We start from the raw sequence: 18,494 nt of genomic DNA, 5'->3' as shown, positions 1-18,494 counted from the left end.
ACGTTATGTCATACCTGTCAACTTTCCTTGACGACCTTCAGGAGAATAAGTTATTTTTCAAATTCGAAATTCAGCAACGATCAACCTTCGCTGCTTAAATTACTATAAAACAATCTGCATTCAAGTAATAAGAGCGCAGAAACAGAAAATCGTATACACGAATAAATTATATTTGTTTTCTATTATAAATTTTAAATAATACCACACAAATCTTTATATTCCTTACGATCTTAAAAACAACGTACTTTTTTAAATTTTAATATTTTTAATTCTGTTAAATAAAAAGATTTAAAATATGTTTATTAATCATACGAATTAATATTTTAGAATTTAGTAATTTTTATATGTTAATAATAAATCTTCATTTTTGTGAATTTCACGAGTTTTTTTAATTTATAAATTCCTGCAGTTAAAACACTGTTTTAATACTTAATTTATAAAATATTAACAAAAATAATAGATTTGTAATGAAAACACGTTTTTATTATATATCCGTCATTAACCAGAAAAGATTTATATATGTTGATTATAATCTGATTTTTTGAGTAATATTTATTGTCAATCTAACATAATTATTATTCCATTCGTAAAATTATAAAAATATTATTCAAAACAAAAGATAAAATATACTAAAGATGAATAAAAGATACGTTTACTAGTGAATATAATCTGCTACATTCCTGGAAACAGTCCATTTTGTCGCATTCGTAATTGAAAATTGTTGCTGTTAGATTACAGAAAGCCTACATTAGTTTTGTATGTAGGAATAGTTCATTACCAGAAAGGTAAGTAAAATATTAATATAATTTAATTGATGCTGTAATTTCTAACGCTATTCTGTTCTAATTTAAACTCTCAGTTTCTTAAAGTCTATTGTTATCGCTTTTCTCACATTACATTTCTGTCTTTAGGAGAATTATGTAGTAAGATAATTAGAACCATTTCTGAAAAAGTAGAAAGTTGTCGAGAGCTCATAACACTATTTATATCCTTTTCCTTACCATATAATCAGAAAAGTAATTGAAACATTTAAATTAATAGGTGTACAGAAGTTAACGTAGAAAGCTATTCTTTTCCTTTTAGCAGTGTTTAATTAATGAATTACAGAGAAAAATTTACAGTAACTTCCTTCTAAATAAAGACCATCGCAAAAGAAGAAAGTCTCACTGGACATGTTGTTGATTAGAATTGGTTCCCTATCAATTTTAAATTTGAAATTGATTATTGTACAGAGTTAACAAATGCTATATACGATGATAATTTTATTACCTGATAATTTTATGATTTAACTACTAAAATACACTACGAAAAAGCATAGTTTTTTATAATTGCAAGCCCGAAAAATCATTTTTTTTTTCATTTTATTAAAGGCGGCCTCATCGTTATACTTTAAAATTTCAATATCAACACTTTCTTGTATTATATACTTGACATATCGATAGTATAACAGATACTCAACTACTTGCTGTTAATTTTCGTCCATCGATTTATTTATTTTCTCAATTCGCACCGAGTAAAATAGCATTGCAAAGCGATATTAGCAGTATTTATTTTACTTTCAAAACTGAGTTAAGTACATTCGATGCTTCAAACACACAGTAAATACTTCATTTATTATTATCGTCACGAATTTATTGTCTTGTGTCAAATAATATAAAAAACTTAAGCGTATAAAATTGTTTAATAGTATTACTTATTTTTTCTTGGAAAAATTTTAAATATTTTATTGTGCACTTTAAATTCAAAAATAATCAATTTTCTATTTCTATATTGTCTCATAGTGAAAGTATTTTAGTTTCTGTGAAAGCAAATTTATTAACATTTCCTTACAAAAATTAGTAATATCCTAAAGGAGTTTTGAATACAACTTTTGAATTAAAGTAATTTTATAAATTTTATTAAAAATTAATAAACACTGCAGAATGACATTTGAAGTTAATTAATATTCCTAATATGAGAATTTATTGTTTTTTTTTTCTTAAATCATTTTATTTCAGAAACAAGAAAACTTATTATTCGTTTAATAGAAAGGAATAACAGCGTAAGGCAGAAAAAATTTAAATATGGTATTTATTTATTTAAAAAAATATTGAATACTTTATAGTACTTTATCAGTTTTACTGGGAGTAGTCAGTATAAAACAAGTCAATGTTTTTATGAATTTTCAGTTCAAAAAATTAATAATTTTTCGCTCTTTCTAGGCCGTAATAAATAATTTAAATTAACTAAACGTTTCGGTGTTTTTTTTTTCTTTAAACAATGATACCGTACTTGTTAGTTTCTTTAAGGAAGTATAAAAGGTTTCTTTTTTTTTGCGAATTTATAATGTATGGTTGATGATTACCTGCATTGGTCTATAATATATCCATCTCCTCTCAATAAAGTTTTAAGAAAACTCGATAAGATATATTTATTATTAAATAAACTAAGTAATTTACTGTTTACTAACATTCCATACGTTGCATGGTTTACACTAGGTCTTTCCAGTTTACATGAAAGAATCAAATACTGTGATCGCAAACTCTATTATAAATATCTTAATGGTGTTTTTTTCGGCTTCTTGGCTTCCTCTTAGAACAGCCGTAAAGAATATAATCGACACATTTTATATTTTGCACCTTTTTTTAAAGTAAGTAACAGGATATAAGTGCCAGAAGGCATTTCAACTCTGTCCATTGCTATGCAAAGGATATGCTGGGTTTATTCTTTTACTGTCATAATCGAGATTTCACCTACATTCGACTTCGTTTTCTTAACTAAAAATTAAACTAATAATATGACGTCAGTTTTTCTATTTAAAAAACGAACAGCTTCGGTATCATTGTTTTTATAAAATGAAAAGCGAATAATTTTATTAAAGGACCCAAATACAGTCGATCCCCCTATAAGATCATTGATTTTTCCGTTTTATCTGAATTACATGTTGTACGAGTCACTTAGATTTTACAAATACGTGTGCCGGACTGTGAATGGCTCACATATTTGTAAAATCTAAGTGACTCGTACAACATGTAATTCAGATAAAACGGAAAAATCAATGATCTTATAGGGGGGGTCGACTGTATTATAGGTTTTACAAATAAAATTTCGCCAGAAGCAATCATGAAACATGAAATTTTTTCTAAACCTGTTCTTCCAGTCGCGTTATTTCATATATAATTGCAATATAATCTCCATTAATTTATATTCATTTCACGCTTTACGTATTCTCTTCTTATGTTTATAACTTGTTAAACTGTTTTGATTAACTAATGTTTTTACTAATATGTTTGTAAATAAAATATAATTACATATGATAATACAGAAGCGTTAATATATAATATTTTCTCTTGTAATAAGTAATGTTTGAAGGAAAATTAAATTTCTTTCTCTCATTCGACTACATAAACGTAATTGTTGAAGAAGTTTTTTAAAATCATTTTTTTATATGTCCGGTTTCGAAGATAAGATTAAAAAAAGAAAGAAAACGATTGCTAATGTAATAATGTAACAAACTTTAATGTCTTTTGTTATATTATATACCTATAAATTCCTGCTATCGTTTGTTCGTCCGCCTGTCTTTTCTTAATCTAGAGCAGTGGTTCTCAATCATTTTGAGGTCGCGGAACACCATTCATATACTTTTTATTACACGGAGAATAAGCATCAATATATTCAAAAATTGATAAGTAATTCCATGTTTACAATTCTCGGTAAACAATGAAGCAATAAGCTAATAAGTTTTAATATACTGAATAAAATAAAAACATGGAATTATCTACGAATATAGCAATGGGAATAAATTCATATAATAACTTTAAAATCTTTTCATTCGTAGAGCACTGGAGGTAGGTTCGCGGAACACAATTAGTTCTTAACCACTTGTACCAGTGTACCGCGGGACACTGGTTAAGAACCACTGATCCAGATAACTATGTAAAATAAGTAAAATTCAGATATGGAATCTTTAGTAGCAAGAGCATGCCCCGATTAACTACAGGTAACCCTCGTATTACACGGCACTTCTATAGCACGGGTTCACTCTAACACGGTTCGTGAATTGGGTAACATGAAATGTAATAAAAGCATGAGCATCATATAGGATGAATAATCCTCTGGTAAAATATTTACTTATTTTACCTTTGAAAAAATGAATAATAAATTCGATTTAAATAAGGATTTAACAGCATGTTTTTTTTTTTAATTTTTGGAATTTAACCCCCTCCTTTCGCACCAGTTCTTTGTTTCGTATAAATTTCACGGCAATTTTTTGGAACATAACTCCAGTGTTATACGGGGGTTACCTGTATATAGAAAAGTCCGATACGCACCCAGAAGTTAGGCAGACGACCGGCATGACTCTATTGTTAAAGGAAAAGTATGATGTACAAAGGCAAGCCACTACTAATTTGAGGTGGAGAGTATATATTTTAAATTAAATAAATTAAAAATATGATTGTAAATTGCAGTTCGGCATCGTGACGATATGACGATGCCACAATATATAATTGCTCGTCAGTGTTTCAAAATAAAAAAAGCTTCCTGGAAATTTGATTTTGTTTTTTATAAGTAGGATATGTAAAAAATTTTAAAAAATAATTAATTTATATTTTACAATTGTTAAGTTTCGAGAAAACTGTTAATTAATATAGAATTTTTATTTACGGCCTAGAAAGAGCCAAAAATATTTTCCATATCGGACAATATAAAAACTGTAAATTGATCATCTCTGAATTTAAAGTGCACAATAAAATAGTTAAAATTTTTCAAGTAAAAATAAGTAATACTATTAAACAATTTTATATGCTTAAGTTTTTTATATTATTTGACACAAGACAACAAATTCGTGACTATAATAATAAAAAAAGTATTTACTGAGTGCCCGAAGCATCGAATGTTCTTAACCTAGTTTTGAAAGTAAAAAACACTGCTAATATCGCTTTGCAATGCTATTTTACTCGCTGCGAATTGAGAAAATAAATAAATCATGCACGAATATCAACAGCATGTATACATGAGTATCTGTTATACTATCGACATATCAAGAATAAATTACAGTATATAATTTTGCTTTGCCGTAATATCTAAAATTACTTATGTAGGCAAGCGTGATATGTCTACATTTACTGCGCTATTTCCTTTCTGTTGTTTCGTGTACTTACTAGAACAATATGAAATACGTATTATACGAGTAATTAAATTTATATAACGATAAATGAAAAATTCAATCAAAACCAGCGTGTAATTATGCACTAAATTGATTTTCATATATATTATGATGTAGTTGATCGATTACTCGGAAAAAATGGTAAAACGACGAACAAAAGAACAATACAGATAAAATCGCTTCGTATTATTTAATGATGATTTTTCTGAGTAGGAATCGGCAGTCATTATAAATTTTATTTTTAATTGTTTAAAACTATTTAAAATCGTTTTATGTTTATGTGTGTTATAAAGGAAAGACAATGAAAGAACGAAACTTTAACATTATTAATAATAGTTGTTAGTTTATTAAATTAGTATTGTGTATATTGGGTATGGTTAGTATTTATTAAATATTTTATTAAATATTTATTCATTTTCTAATAAAAGTAAATAAGAAAAGATTTAATTGGAAAAGACATCGTAATACATTAATTATATGGCGACCATTTAATACATTGTAGTCAACCATTGTGATTTTACTATTGGTTGGACGTAATCGTTGTAGTCGAATTTATTTTTCTATAGTTGAGTTATTTGGAATTTGGAATATGATCTGGATCCTGAATTATTCTTTTCTGGTATTCGCTTTAAAAATAAATTTGATGATGAATGCGAAGGTATAAATTGCAGAGTTTGTAACATAATGGAACCCGAAACGGATCTGACGACAGAAGAACGACAAGATCTCTTGAATGAAGAACACCAATAAACTTGGCAAGATATGTTTTCTTTTGAAAAAAGAGGATTAATGCCGATATCTGCTATTAATTAAAAATGTTATGAAGAAGTGAGAGGATGTCAGAACAACGGTCTTAGAATGGCATCCAAACCAGGTTGAGGTTTGGGGATTTCTACAATTGCAATGCTATTAATTACTTACTAAAAATTCCGAAGAAGAGAGAAAAGCAATCGGCATTAGACAGATTCTTTAATCCTTTCAAATGAAAAAATTATGACTAATAAAAACGCAAGACTGTACAGTACGTATGTATTTTTATTATTACATAGGCCTATAAATAAACGTATCAAGAAAGTATATATTTTTTATTTTGGGGTCTCCAGAACGAATTAATTAAATTCCCATTAAAACCTATGGTAAATCAATAATCGGATAACGAACAATTCGGATAGCGAACAAAGACTTGGAACGGATTATGTTCGTTAACCGATCACCCACTGTACAAGAAAGTTTTGATATTGAAAATTTAAAGTGTTGGGGAGGGGCTGTCAAAAATTTAGATTACGCAAGTTTATTGTAGGTTCCTGCCAGCTGGTGTGTTTTGTCGGAACACTGCCGAGTTAGTAAAAAAAAAAGAAAACAAATAATTAAGGCGCGGGGTAAGAGTCACTCTGAAGTCCAGGATTGAGCCTTTCAGGAGGATGAATGCAGCATCAAGTACAAATAACGAGAGTCTATTTTCGAAAAACAAAGTTCTAAACAAAATTTTAATTCCGTCACTTCTTTCTATTTTTCTTTGCTTTAAAACCAATCATGCTATAGTTCCGGAGAAAGGTGAGGACCACCTCCGGAAGATTGAGAACCACTGCTCTAGACTCCTTAATCCTGTCTCTCTCCCCCGTGGGGAGAAATTTCGAAAAATCCCTTCTTAGTATGCGTTCTCGTGACGTACCCTAAATGTGTACCAAATTTCAAGTTTCAACTCCTAACCCTGGGCTCTTCGCTCATTATTATTATTATTGTTGTTATCAACCCATCTCGATTGTATATATAGATTATAAAATCAACAAATTTTAAACCTGGTGTTCTGTTCCTCTTTATAAAATCTCTTTTGCCTATTTAAATATTTTTCCTTCTCATTATTTATTAAACTTGTAGCGTGGATGGAAGAAAACCTTCTATGTTTTTTCTGTTTATTTTATTATTACTTTTAAATGCATTTCGAACATTCCTCAATAACGTTTCTCTTTAGTGGTAAACGTAACACCAGATTGGTTTTTTTATTATGATTATACTAAAGTTTATTTCTCACAATATTCTTACTTTTAACCATGAAATTAAACGATTTCATCCAAAGTATAGAACTAAGTTTTTATTTAATAATTGAAAATACAATAGAGCGTCGATTATCCGAATCAATTGGGGACAGGAGTTGTTCGGAAAATCGACATTTCGGATAACCGATTATGTACAAAGCATATATTAACCTATCCCATGTTGAAATTTTTGTCTGTTGCATATCGCTTTGCGTTGAATTTTCCTCGATGTTAAGCCTAACGTAAACTTTTTAAAATAATAATCGTGACTATTGTATCGTAAAAAATTACTTCTTTGTTTTGTACAAACAAAATAAATATATAGAAAAATATAAAAACAACAAAAAATTATACTTCAGAAGTTAATTTAGTATCAAAAACGAAAAATATTTGTGTAGCCCAAGACATAGCCAAAGATTGCAGCGCCAAAGCACTGGCGAAAATTCAAATTTGCCGACTGAAATTCTTTCGGATAATTAAAGTTTCGGATAATTGACTTTCGCGTAATCGACGCTCTACTGTATTTAAAATCTTCCAAAAGTTATTTCAGTACACTTACAAGATTTTTCAAATTATTTTGAATATAAAATATACATTTATGTATTTTTCAGATAACCTGAAAAATAATCAACGAATATTCTGAAACTGCAGAATGAACCTTGATTGCATAAGAAAAACATGTTGCTACATTTTTAAAAATCTCGGAAAGAAAGTTGGACAACATCCATATTGCTTTATTATCTTACCAATGATACTTTCTGTTACTTTATCCATTTTTATCAGAAGATTAACACCAAGTGAGACATTTAATGATATAACAAATCCGGATAAAGGACAATTTTTTAACACTAAGAAATATGTAGAAAATACCTTTTTATATAACTCATCTCAATTTTCTGATCAAATAAGAATTCCTCATTTACCCAATTGTCTGATAATACAAATCTCGAAACGAGATGAAGGAAACATGTTTACAAAAAACGTTCTTTCAGAAGTGAAATTGGTCGATGAAATCATACAAAATACAACGTTAGAAATTGATGGAAAGCTAATAAAATATTCAGATGTCTGCACAAATATGCACAAAAAATGCTTTGAAAATCCTATTATTGAAGTGATATCAGAAGTGGGAATAGATTTCTTACTACAAAAGAGAAAGAAGCTGAAGTATCCTGTAGATGTAGATTTGTTGTCTTTTACCTACAGAGCCTACTTTTTAAATTTAGGAGGAGTTACAGAGGATTATCACAACTTCGTAAAAGAAGTAAATGCCATTGCGCTTATTTATGTAACTGATGACAAAAATAAAGTAAAAATGGAACTGTTCAAAAAATGGTCAACTCGTGTTTATGAGATGATTCAGAGATATCATTTTATAAATGTCAAAGTAGTTCCAAGTTCTCCATTAGCTATAGAAAGAGGATTTGAAAGTGAATTTGAAAAAATAAAACCAAAAATAGGAGGTTTAGTCGCAATTATGATTGTATTTTCGATATTTCTTAACATGAGTAATAGCTGGATGAGAAGTAAACCTCTTCTTGGTTTAGCGAGTGTAATCAACGCTGGTTTGGCCGTTGTCTCATCTTTTGGATTGATGGCTGCATCGGGTGTAGAAAGTACTTACTGGAATGTTACCATTCCATTTTTAGTGCTTGGTAAGAAAATCATTGTTGCGTCAAAAATACTTTAAAGATAGTGTGGTATGTTTAATAAGAATTTCATATTTATTTTAGTGACCGAAATAGACGATGCTTTCGTAATAATAGCATGTTGGAGGATCACTGATTCCAAACATTCAGTTCAAAAACGCATGGAAGTAACGTATGGCGAAGCAGGAATTACCATCACGTTGACTTCACTTACTAATTTTATTTCGTATTGCATTGGGATGATGGCTCCTTTTCCCTTCATCCGAATATTCAGTTATTATACTGCTACTTGTATAATGTTCAATTTTATATATCAGATAACGTTTTTCGGAGGATTATTGGCGTTGAGTGGATATAGAGAAGCTAAAAATGTTCGTTCCGGAAAATTTGTTAGATGTGGTAAGTTAGCATTAATTTTTAACGAATGATTATATTTTATAATTTATAAATTTTTGGTGATCTCAGAAAATGTAATATTTACAGTATATATAATTGTAAATCAGTCCTATTACTTTATCGAAAATTTATGTTTGGTATCGCTTGACATGAAATTCTGTTATAATTCACTGGGTTTTCTCAAGCACACATCAAATATTTTTTGTTATAATATTTTATTTTACAGAAACGTATAAAATCAAATATTAAATTTATATTTAAACCTGCATTCATCTTTTGAGTGTAAACTAGTGTTTAAAATTAATATGCAAGCTGAAATTCGTTCATTGAATAAAACAAATAAAAAGATATTTTTGTAGTATTTCCAATTTTATCGGAAATCATTTATTTAAATTGAAATTTTCTTATGAGAAAACACAAAGTTGATAATTAGGGTAATTATTATACATATACACCTAGCTGAGAACATGAATTACTTGTTACCAGTAATTAAAAAAAGCTTTCGGTTCTATGAGAAAATTTTCGCTATGCTTTACACATGTGCACTCTCAAAAAGAAAGAAAACACTAAAACGATTGGAGGCTGAATAATGATTAGAAAAGGTTGCAATATAAGGTTTGGATCGGCGTCGAGTGACAACGTTATGAATTAATAAACGAATATAACGCAACTAATTAATGAATAATTTAATATTTGATGCTTACCAACTTTAACTTATGGCGATAAGAACAAACAACAGAAAACAACATGGCGAACTGCGGCAACAACAGCGCCGCCACTCATTTAAACAATATGAGATCTTACAGCAGGGAAATGAAATTCCATTGTAGAGTAAATACACGGTTGTCGTAGACGATTTCATGAAGAATACCTACAAGAACATATTTTATGTTTTCTTAATGAGTCCAAAGTCAAGTAACACCGTTAGTTAACTTTACGAGACATCACAATTTACACTGCAGTCTCTGGGTAAATATACGGCTGCAAATCTTATTTCGAGAGATTGTGGGGTGTATTTCTTTAAGCCTGGAAATGTCTCGTTTGTGAAATTCTAACCTTTATTTCACTGCAGAAATCGATTGATATTCTGCAGACAGAATAGTTTATGGAGTCAACACGGAGTGTTTTATTACTCTTGATAACAAATTGAAATCGTTTCGTAAGCCAACTGCTTCTGATATATCAAAATTTGTCTTTATCAACACACTACTATGAGTCCTGACGAATATATAATCTTATGGAAAACTTTTTAGAGTTAAAGAGTTAAATAGAGTTATTAGAGTTAAAAACCAAACATGATCAAATTTGACAACGCCTGATACATTCTTTCTGAAAAAATACATGTATATTCTCTTACAGTATCACTTTAAGAAAATTTAAAGGTTTGGTTTGAAGGCTATGGCAATACAACAAATGGAAGAATAGCCAACAAGTTTTTATAGAGGAAACTAGCTACTATTTTCGTTCAGACACATGATGAGAACCAAGAAAATTCTAGAGAGCTAACAAGTTAAAAGTTAATTAGGCGGCAGACAGAAACCAACTATCCGGGCTGAATAATTTTATCCACGATGCTTGTGATGGCTAAAACTATAACGTAATATATGATATGAAGATTGAGCAAGAATAGTTTATAATCAAAATATTAGTGTTAAGTAACACAAATCATACATGTACAGTACAGTACGTTGTGTTGTAGACATAAGTTTTAACAAAGTTTATATTTAATTCAACATAAGCTTTTAGATTTTATATTATTTCATTCTTGATATTAATTTTAATTCTTTTCCATTTCAGAACAAAGCGATGAATATCCTGAACAGAATAATAACAACGAAAAAGAATTTATAATGGTACTTTTCAGAGATATATTAGGAAATACATTATCCAATCCTCTGATGAAGATAATTATCATTGTAATTTATATCATTAACTTATCATTTGGAATTTGGGGTACATTTTACATTGAGGAAGGTATTAAGTACGAAAATTTATTTCCAGAAGATTCTCTAATTACACAAGCAATTAATAATAATTTCAAGTACTTTACGCGTTACTCATATCCGTTTCACATAATTATTAATGAAACGTTGGATTACTCAGATATAAAAGTACAAAAATCGATAGAAACTCTGTTGACTAAATTCGAGAATCATCCAAATATTGCTGGAGAAGAATTTACTGTGTCATGGTTGAAATTCTACAAAGAATTTCAGAAAAGTCCGGTAGCAAAATTTTCATTACAAGGCTACAATATGTCAAACAAGCAAGACTTTATCGATGGACTTCGCGATGTGTTCTTTAATATCCGAGCAGCCCAGTCTCTCTCGAATGATGTCGTTTTTAACAGTAACAATACCGACATCTTATACAGTAGGTTTTTTATTATGGGAAAGAATTTGAATTCGTCACACACGGAAAAAGATGCATTAAGAGATTTATTGAAAATTGCTGAGGAATCCGAAATTTCTGTACTACTGCATTCTGTTAAGTCAGGTATGATTGAACAAGGAATTATCATTGGACAAATGATTCAACAGTTGTTTTGGATTACTGCTGTACTAATTACAGCAATTTTTCTATTGTTTGTACCGAATTTATTAATCGCAATTATTGTTGCAATATCTGTGGTTTGTTCAATGGTAGAAACTTTAGGTTACATGTCCTTATGGGGCGTCAACTTGGATATTATATCAATGATGAGCCTTATTCTGTGTGTGGGATTTAGCGTGAATTATCCTGCTCATATTACGTATGCTTATGTTATATCACCATGCGCAACACCAAACGAAAAATTAAAAGATTCTCTATATCGTATAGGTTTTCCAATACTTCAAGGATCATTGACTACGGGATTAGGAATATTGATATTATATTCCAATGTATATTTTCTTTCCACATTTGCAAAAATTGTAATTCTTGTTGTCGTAGAAACTTCTTTTCATGCGTTGTTCTTTATTCCTGTTGTTCTTTCCATCATTTATACCATTTTCAAAAAGTTGAAATTGGTTTCTTGTTAAATTGGGAATGATAAATAATCTCATTGATATTTACATTTTTATCGGAATTTGAATATAATTGATTTCTTTCAATCCTCAAACAGACAAAAAACATTTCGATAAATTTCGAATAATATGTGTATTAAACTCCTCAGAATAATATTTTGTTATGAAATACTGATAACAATTTACTGTTGTCTTGTATACGTTTTAATTTCAATCGAAGTAACTGAAATATGGCAATTGAAGCTCTAGTGTAAGAATAATTAATATAAAAATAATATAAATAACATTTTTAACGGTCCAGCAAAATGTTTAATTCGATAAAAACGTTTTCGACCGATTTTAGCGGTTTTCATCAGTTATTCTAGTAATAAAAAAAAACAAAGCATTCGAATTTATGTACTATAAAAATTGAGCAAACTCAAACCGCGGTTGAAAACATCATCGGAAATGCGGTTGTGGGTTATTCAAAATTTTAAAAATACAAAATGAATGAAAAGTACAAACAAATAAATGTAAAAAAATAACAGTGCCTTCCACGATGATACATATGGTAACTAGCGTTATTATGAAAGAACTTCCAAGCAGTGGATAATCCATCAGCATACCTGTGATTAATGCATTTCCTGGTAATATGTTCTTCGTGTATCTCTATTTTTTCAAGATGCCTCACAGCTTGTGTAGATCTCGTAGATCTAATGATTGCCGCTCGATCCCATAATACGGTGATATCTTGTTGTTTTGCAGACGCTGCAAGTACAGTATCATCAATGCTCCTACATATAGTGTATTTGTGTTCATTTATCATTTGTTATAAGCTTCGCATAGTTGCCCCAATATACACAAGGTCGGAGTTAAATCGATTATCTTTTATAGGGGTATAGAATAAATATACCCCTGTCATGTTATTTCGTCAATCCTTCCTCTTATCATTCCTTAACAATCTGTACACAGTTGGATTGCGCCGATATATTATTCGTAGATTATTATTGTTGGCAACCTTCCTAATCATTTTGTTTAGAATTGGAAAATAATTAAGTACCACATTTTTTCTTTGTTCAGCTTCGGGAGGTTGCCGGTTTTGTTTCTGTAGTCTCTTAATAAGTACTTCGACCTCTCTTCTGTTGTATCCTTGTTGTACCGCTGTCCTCCGTATGTAATTTAATTCTTCATAGGTACCATATATATTCGTGCAATGGGTGTACGCTCTTTTATTCCATGGTCGAAAAGCTGCAAACTTAATGTGCTTAGGATCTGTAGAATTCCTTGGAATGATAATGAATAGCTAAACCGGTTTGCGATATATACCTGTCCATATCTCTCCTTCTTTGAACGTGATCGATACAGCTAGGAAGTTAACATTATTTTCACTTTCTTGCTCCAAATCCAATGCCAACCCAAATGGGTTATTGTTGACCGTGTTTATAAAACGCCGTGCTTTGTCATCATTTCTCCACAAGATGAAAATGTTGTCAACATATCTGGACTATACTATTATGTCTTTAAAGAATAATTAATACTTTATCCTAAAATAACTGTTAGAAAATAATATGTTTAATGGTAACGTTAGAATATTACATGAAATTATGTAAAATTCACGTATACGCCCGCTGTTTATATACATGGATTTCCAAAAGTTTAGTTATAATTAACAAAACTTATCCACGTTTGTTTACTTTAATGAATTTTATAGATTCACAAATATTTAGAATTTGATATGTGAATACTTATTAGTACAGTAAAGGACTGTGTATAATTGATTCCATACAAACCGTAACTTCAATAAAGAGAAAAAGTATTCTGTTAAATTCTGTTAAAGATCGAAAAATTTTAAATGTGGAAATAGAATACAGTTTACGAGTCAATTAAATGCCTTGTCCTTTTTGAACCTGATATATTTGGAATTACGGAATGGTGCCATAAATGTATGTTGTTTTGCTTTACTTCACACATTGCTTACGTAGCCGATATTCTGATACGTAACAATATTATAAAAAATTTACAAAAATTAATTTAAAAATTACAAAAAATATATAATAAATTTTTGAAGTATTGACAACTAAAAGCAAGCATGAAATACATGGCTGAAAATCCTGCAACGAGTTGCGTAACATTTTCGGCCAAAACATATATACTTAGTAAAGCTCCATCTGTTATAATATTCTGTTTTAAAAAACTTTTTATATTACTAATTATTATAAAATGACAAATAGTTTAATATCGAGGGAAAATGTGAATTTTATAAAAATTTTTAAGTCTGACCGTATTTGTGATATGACTCATGACACCCTCTATCACTACAAAAACTCCACCCTTAACAACCAAAATTTAACAGCATCAATCCTCCTAATACAACCTTCCTGAAAAACTTCAGAAAGTTTATACTCTATTTATCACATTATGTTAGACCATTATCGTTTATAACATTTCTTAAATTTAAACATTATTAAAATTATATGTTATTAAAAATCCAGCAACAAATTACTTAACTTGCCCTCAACATTTAAAATTGCGTGTGGCGCTATTTATTACGATATTTCATTATTAAAAACCTGTTTATATTTTTAAATTTTGTAAAATGTCAAAAAGATTAACGTTGATGGGTTTTATAAAAAATCGTTAATGCTAATAACTAGAAAAATCATTATTAAGTTCGACCCTACTGGAGATACACACGATCTCCTTTATCTTTTCACTTTGTCAATTTCATCAACCCCCTAAGAAATGAACCCTCCTGAAAATTTCGGACATTTTCGACAAAACCTCAAGAGTTATGAAACTTCAATGAAGCTGAATAAATTCGTGCCCCCCACCCACACACAAACACACACCAATAACCACAAATACAAAAGTTAACTCTGAATTTTTCTGCATTTCTCGACATTTCAAGGCGTTCTAAACTCAAAAATGTAAACATTTTGAAGGATCGTTTCTTCACCGATCACCATACTTTTCCACTGTTATATGTATCACAATATCCGAGAAAGCTGTTACACTAAACAGCAAATCCTTCGCACACTTACGGATTACATTAGGATCGTATTCTAATATAACGTGTTTCTTAAAAGTTTGAAAGCCAGAACTGTTCTTAAAGTACTTATTATAAAGAAAAAGTGCTCGCAAAATGTTCAGTAATCATCGTATGCATGACATAAGTGAATTCTTCCGTGTTTAGAGAATTTTTAATGTTTTTTAATCTCAATTAAGAACACTTATCGTTTTATTATCATTTATGGAACATTTGAAAAACTGAATAGGTACACATAAACTGGGTACGTATGTTATATATATATACATTCATGAGTATTTTCTGCATGAAACGTGTTTTTCAATGGTACACAATAGGAACCATTTTGACAGTTATTTCGTGGATCATCGACATCAGTGTTTTTCAACCGTCTTGAATAAGCGACTCCTTTACAAGTTAAAAAATTCTGGCGACCCCCAGGGCCATATTAAGACTATGTAAGTGATTTTAAAAACTACGTATTTAAGTTTCTTTCTGTTCTTTTTGAAAAACACTGATCTACATGTTTATATAATGAAGATAATACGATATATAATTTCTGATCGATTCCACTTAATTTGTTCATTCATTGTTACCAATTAATCTGAACGTATTAAGTCAAATATATTATATTTGTTAGTTAATTTTTTAATGTTTACTTTGATCTAAAAGTTTCAAAATAACTAAACTCATAACTTAATTTTTAATACATATCATAATATTAACTACTCATATAGTACTGTACATATATAAAAATCCGTGGCTTAAGAAATTATTATAACGAAAGGGGAGAGTAGTTTACATAAGTTTAATAAAAACAATTTATCTTGATATTGACGATACGATATGTTTAGATTAACATCTATAAATGTTTATCTGGTAAATAAAAATCCGATAGAACTGCTTGAGAGAAATAATAGTTGAAATTACATGCAATGAAGATGAATGAAACGATAAAAAATATGAACAATTAATTATTATAAAAAAATAACCTAAGAAGTTAGGGACATTGTTGCTAGACATAATTAATATGTTGTCTTCTCTACTAGTTGTTATCACTACATTTCAATCGTCAGATTGGTTCAGAGAGATATTAATTAAGCCATATCTGCCGTTCCAATGGTCTGATTTTCTTGAAAATTTCTAGAAATTTTTCCGTAATACACTAACCTCCCTGAAAAATTTCATAAATTTCTCGAGAATAGCAAGAATTATTCAGTTTCAAATCGAGCAAAACATATAAGAAAGTATCCGAATTGCTTTAATTTTTGGACCTTTGAATGTCCTCAGATCAGAAATGTAAAATTCTTAGGAAGTCATTTTTTCACCGATCGAAATACTTTCCCAGTTATATAACTGCTGGGATGGTAAAAAAATACAATAATAATCTTCTAATTCGAGACCATTTATTATATATCGTATTCATGACAACTTTTAGTATTTTTTAAAACTTTATGTTGCCTGATACGTGCGACTATAATATCAGATTTGGAAGGCTCTTTACGCTATCATTTCTTACATATGATTTCATTTGACGCTGTAAAATGCTTTAAGTATTGTATGAAAACAAATGTAAAAAATTCGTAAAAAATAAGTTAGTAAAAAACACAAGAAAAAATTCCGTATCTGAAATGTTTACGAAAATTAAGATGACTGAAAACTCTACTTTCGAAATCTTAGAGGATAAAAAGCTAACTTTGTTTAAATTAAACATTTGATATAATTGATGTTATAGAGATTCAAGAATTTAATATGTGTTAAAGCAACATACTGTTTTCTTATTTCGATATTTAAAAATTTGATGATGCTGGAATGATTAAGATTATGTACGGGAATTATAAACTTGTCCACATCTTATTAGTTAAAAAAATTGTGTAATTAAAAATAATTAATATATTAAGTATAAAATCTGTTAGGAATCATGAAGTAAAAACGTCAAAAATTCCATCTTGCCGTCACCCTGAAGGCAAGATGGAATACATAGGATTGCGTAATAATCTGCTGCGAAATAATACAATGATTGCGTAATAATCTGCTGCGAAATAAAAAATACTTGAACAGGTCACTTGATGGCACCAACCGGTCTGAGTCGCGGTTCGTAAATACAAGATTTCCGGGTGTCTCTGTGTGCATGGAATTTCGGGTGCTTCGTCGCGCCGTTCGGGGTGGGTAAGTAATTTCCATCTTGCCCACCCCTCCATCTTGCCCTCCCCCTACATTTAATATATTAATAAATAGAATAGTGTATGTTAACTTAATATAATCAGAAATCACACCAATTATCCAGAAGCGTTTCCTTTTTTATTCTGTAATTTAGGTTAAGTGTAAGAGTTTACCTCGTTTTCTATTTTTGCGTAAATTCATTCACGTTATGTCAAACTGGTTGTCAACGTTCCTTGCGACCTTCGAAACAACTAATTTATTTTTTGCATTATAAATTTAGCAGAAGCCAAGTCCTTGCTGCTTAAACTATTATAAAACAACTTTTATTCAAATAATCAGAGCATTGAATTGCTTCCATATTACAACTTATAAGTTCTACGAACTTTTACAAAGTACAGAATATCATTTTATATAATATTATAATTGAAAAAATTCAACAGATTTTAATAAGAATTTTCTGAGTTTAGATTATTGACTTGTATTTCACACGTGATATTGTCAGTAAAGTACTGTACAGTACATTTATAAAGTTTTCTATAGTTTCAGTTAGTTTAAACGCCTTTATTATTTTCGGATAGTAATAAAAATTTTTAATTTTTAAATAATTTTTTACAATAAAATATTTATTTTTGAAAAAAAACGCTGCATATTTATAATTTCTAAAGAAATAATTATGAGAAATATTTTCATTTAAGTAACTGAATGGCTGCAAAATAAGTACTTTTTAAAATTATTTATAAGAAATTCTAATTCATTAGTAACTTCTTTGTATAACAAGCAATGCTAAGCTGCAATTTTAAATCATATTTTTAATTCATTTCATTTCAAATATATTGTTTTTGCCTGAAATTAGTAGTGTTTTGTCCCTATACATACTTTTCCTACAACAAAAGTGCCTTACCGGTCTAATCTATCTAACACATTTCAGGAAGAAAGTTTTGAATTATAAGAACGTAACTTTGGGTTTGCCTTGAAAGTTCTTATACAGTCAAACGAAGATTCCTGCCCTCAAAATTTTTATATTTGTCGTCAAGTTTTATTTATCAAGCACATTTCTCGAGATTAAGAAAAGGCAAAGACACACTGAAGGTCAGT

General features: G+C 29.3%; 1 protein-coding gene across 2 annotated transcripts in view; it reads left to right on the top strand.

Moving 5' to 3' along the window:
* The first annotated feature begins 706 nt into the window (after positions 1-706).
* Positions 707-18,494, top strand: part of LOC111635152 (patched domain-containing protein 3-like) — a 30,757-nt gene continuing 12,969 nt past the window's right edge. Inside the window, exons 1-4 of one of the 2 annotated variants that reach the window (XM_023380020.1) lie at positions 707-785; positions 7,794-8,837; positions 8,916-9,230; positions 11,025-14,084. In XM_023380020.1, coding sequence (XP_023235788.1) covers positions 7,835-8,837; positions 8,916-9,230; positions 11,025-12,247 — 2,541 coding nt within the window. In that variant the 5' untranslated portion in view covers positions 707-785; positions 7,794-7,834 and the 3' untranslated portion in view covers positions 12,248-14,084. Of the gene's footprint in view, positions 786-7,793; positions 8,838-8,915; positions 9,231-11,024; positions 14,085-18,494 lie in introns of those variants that run through there. The other variant, XM_023380029.1, reaches the window with a different exon arrangement.

Source organism: Centruroides sculpturatus, unplaced genomic scaffold (genome assembly GCF_000671375.1).
Source record: "Centruroides sculpturatus isolate CEXI.00-Female unplaced genomic scaffold, Cexi_2.0 scaffold108, whole genome shotgun sequence".
Taxonomy (NCBI): domain Eukaryota; kingdom Metazoa; phylum Arthropoda; class Arachnida; order Scorpiones; family Buthidae; genus Centruroides; species Centruroides sculpturatus.
This window is presented reverse-complemented; position numbering and strand designations above follow the sequence as displayed.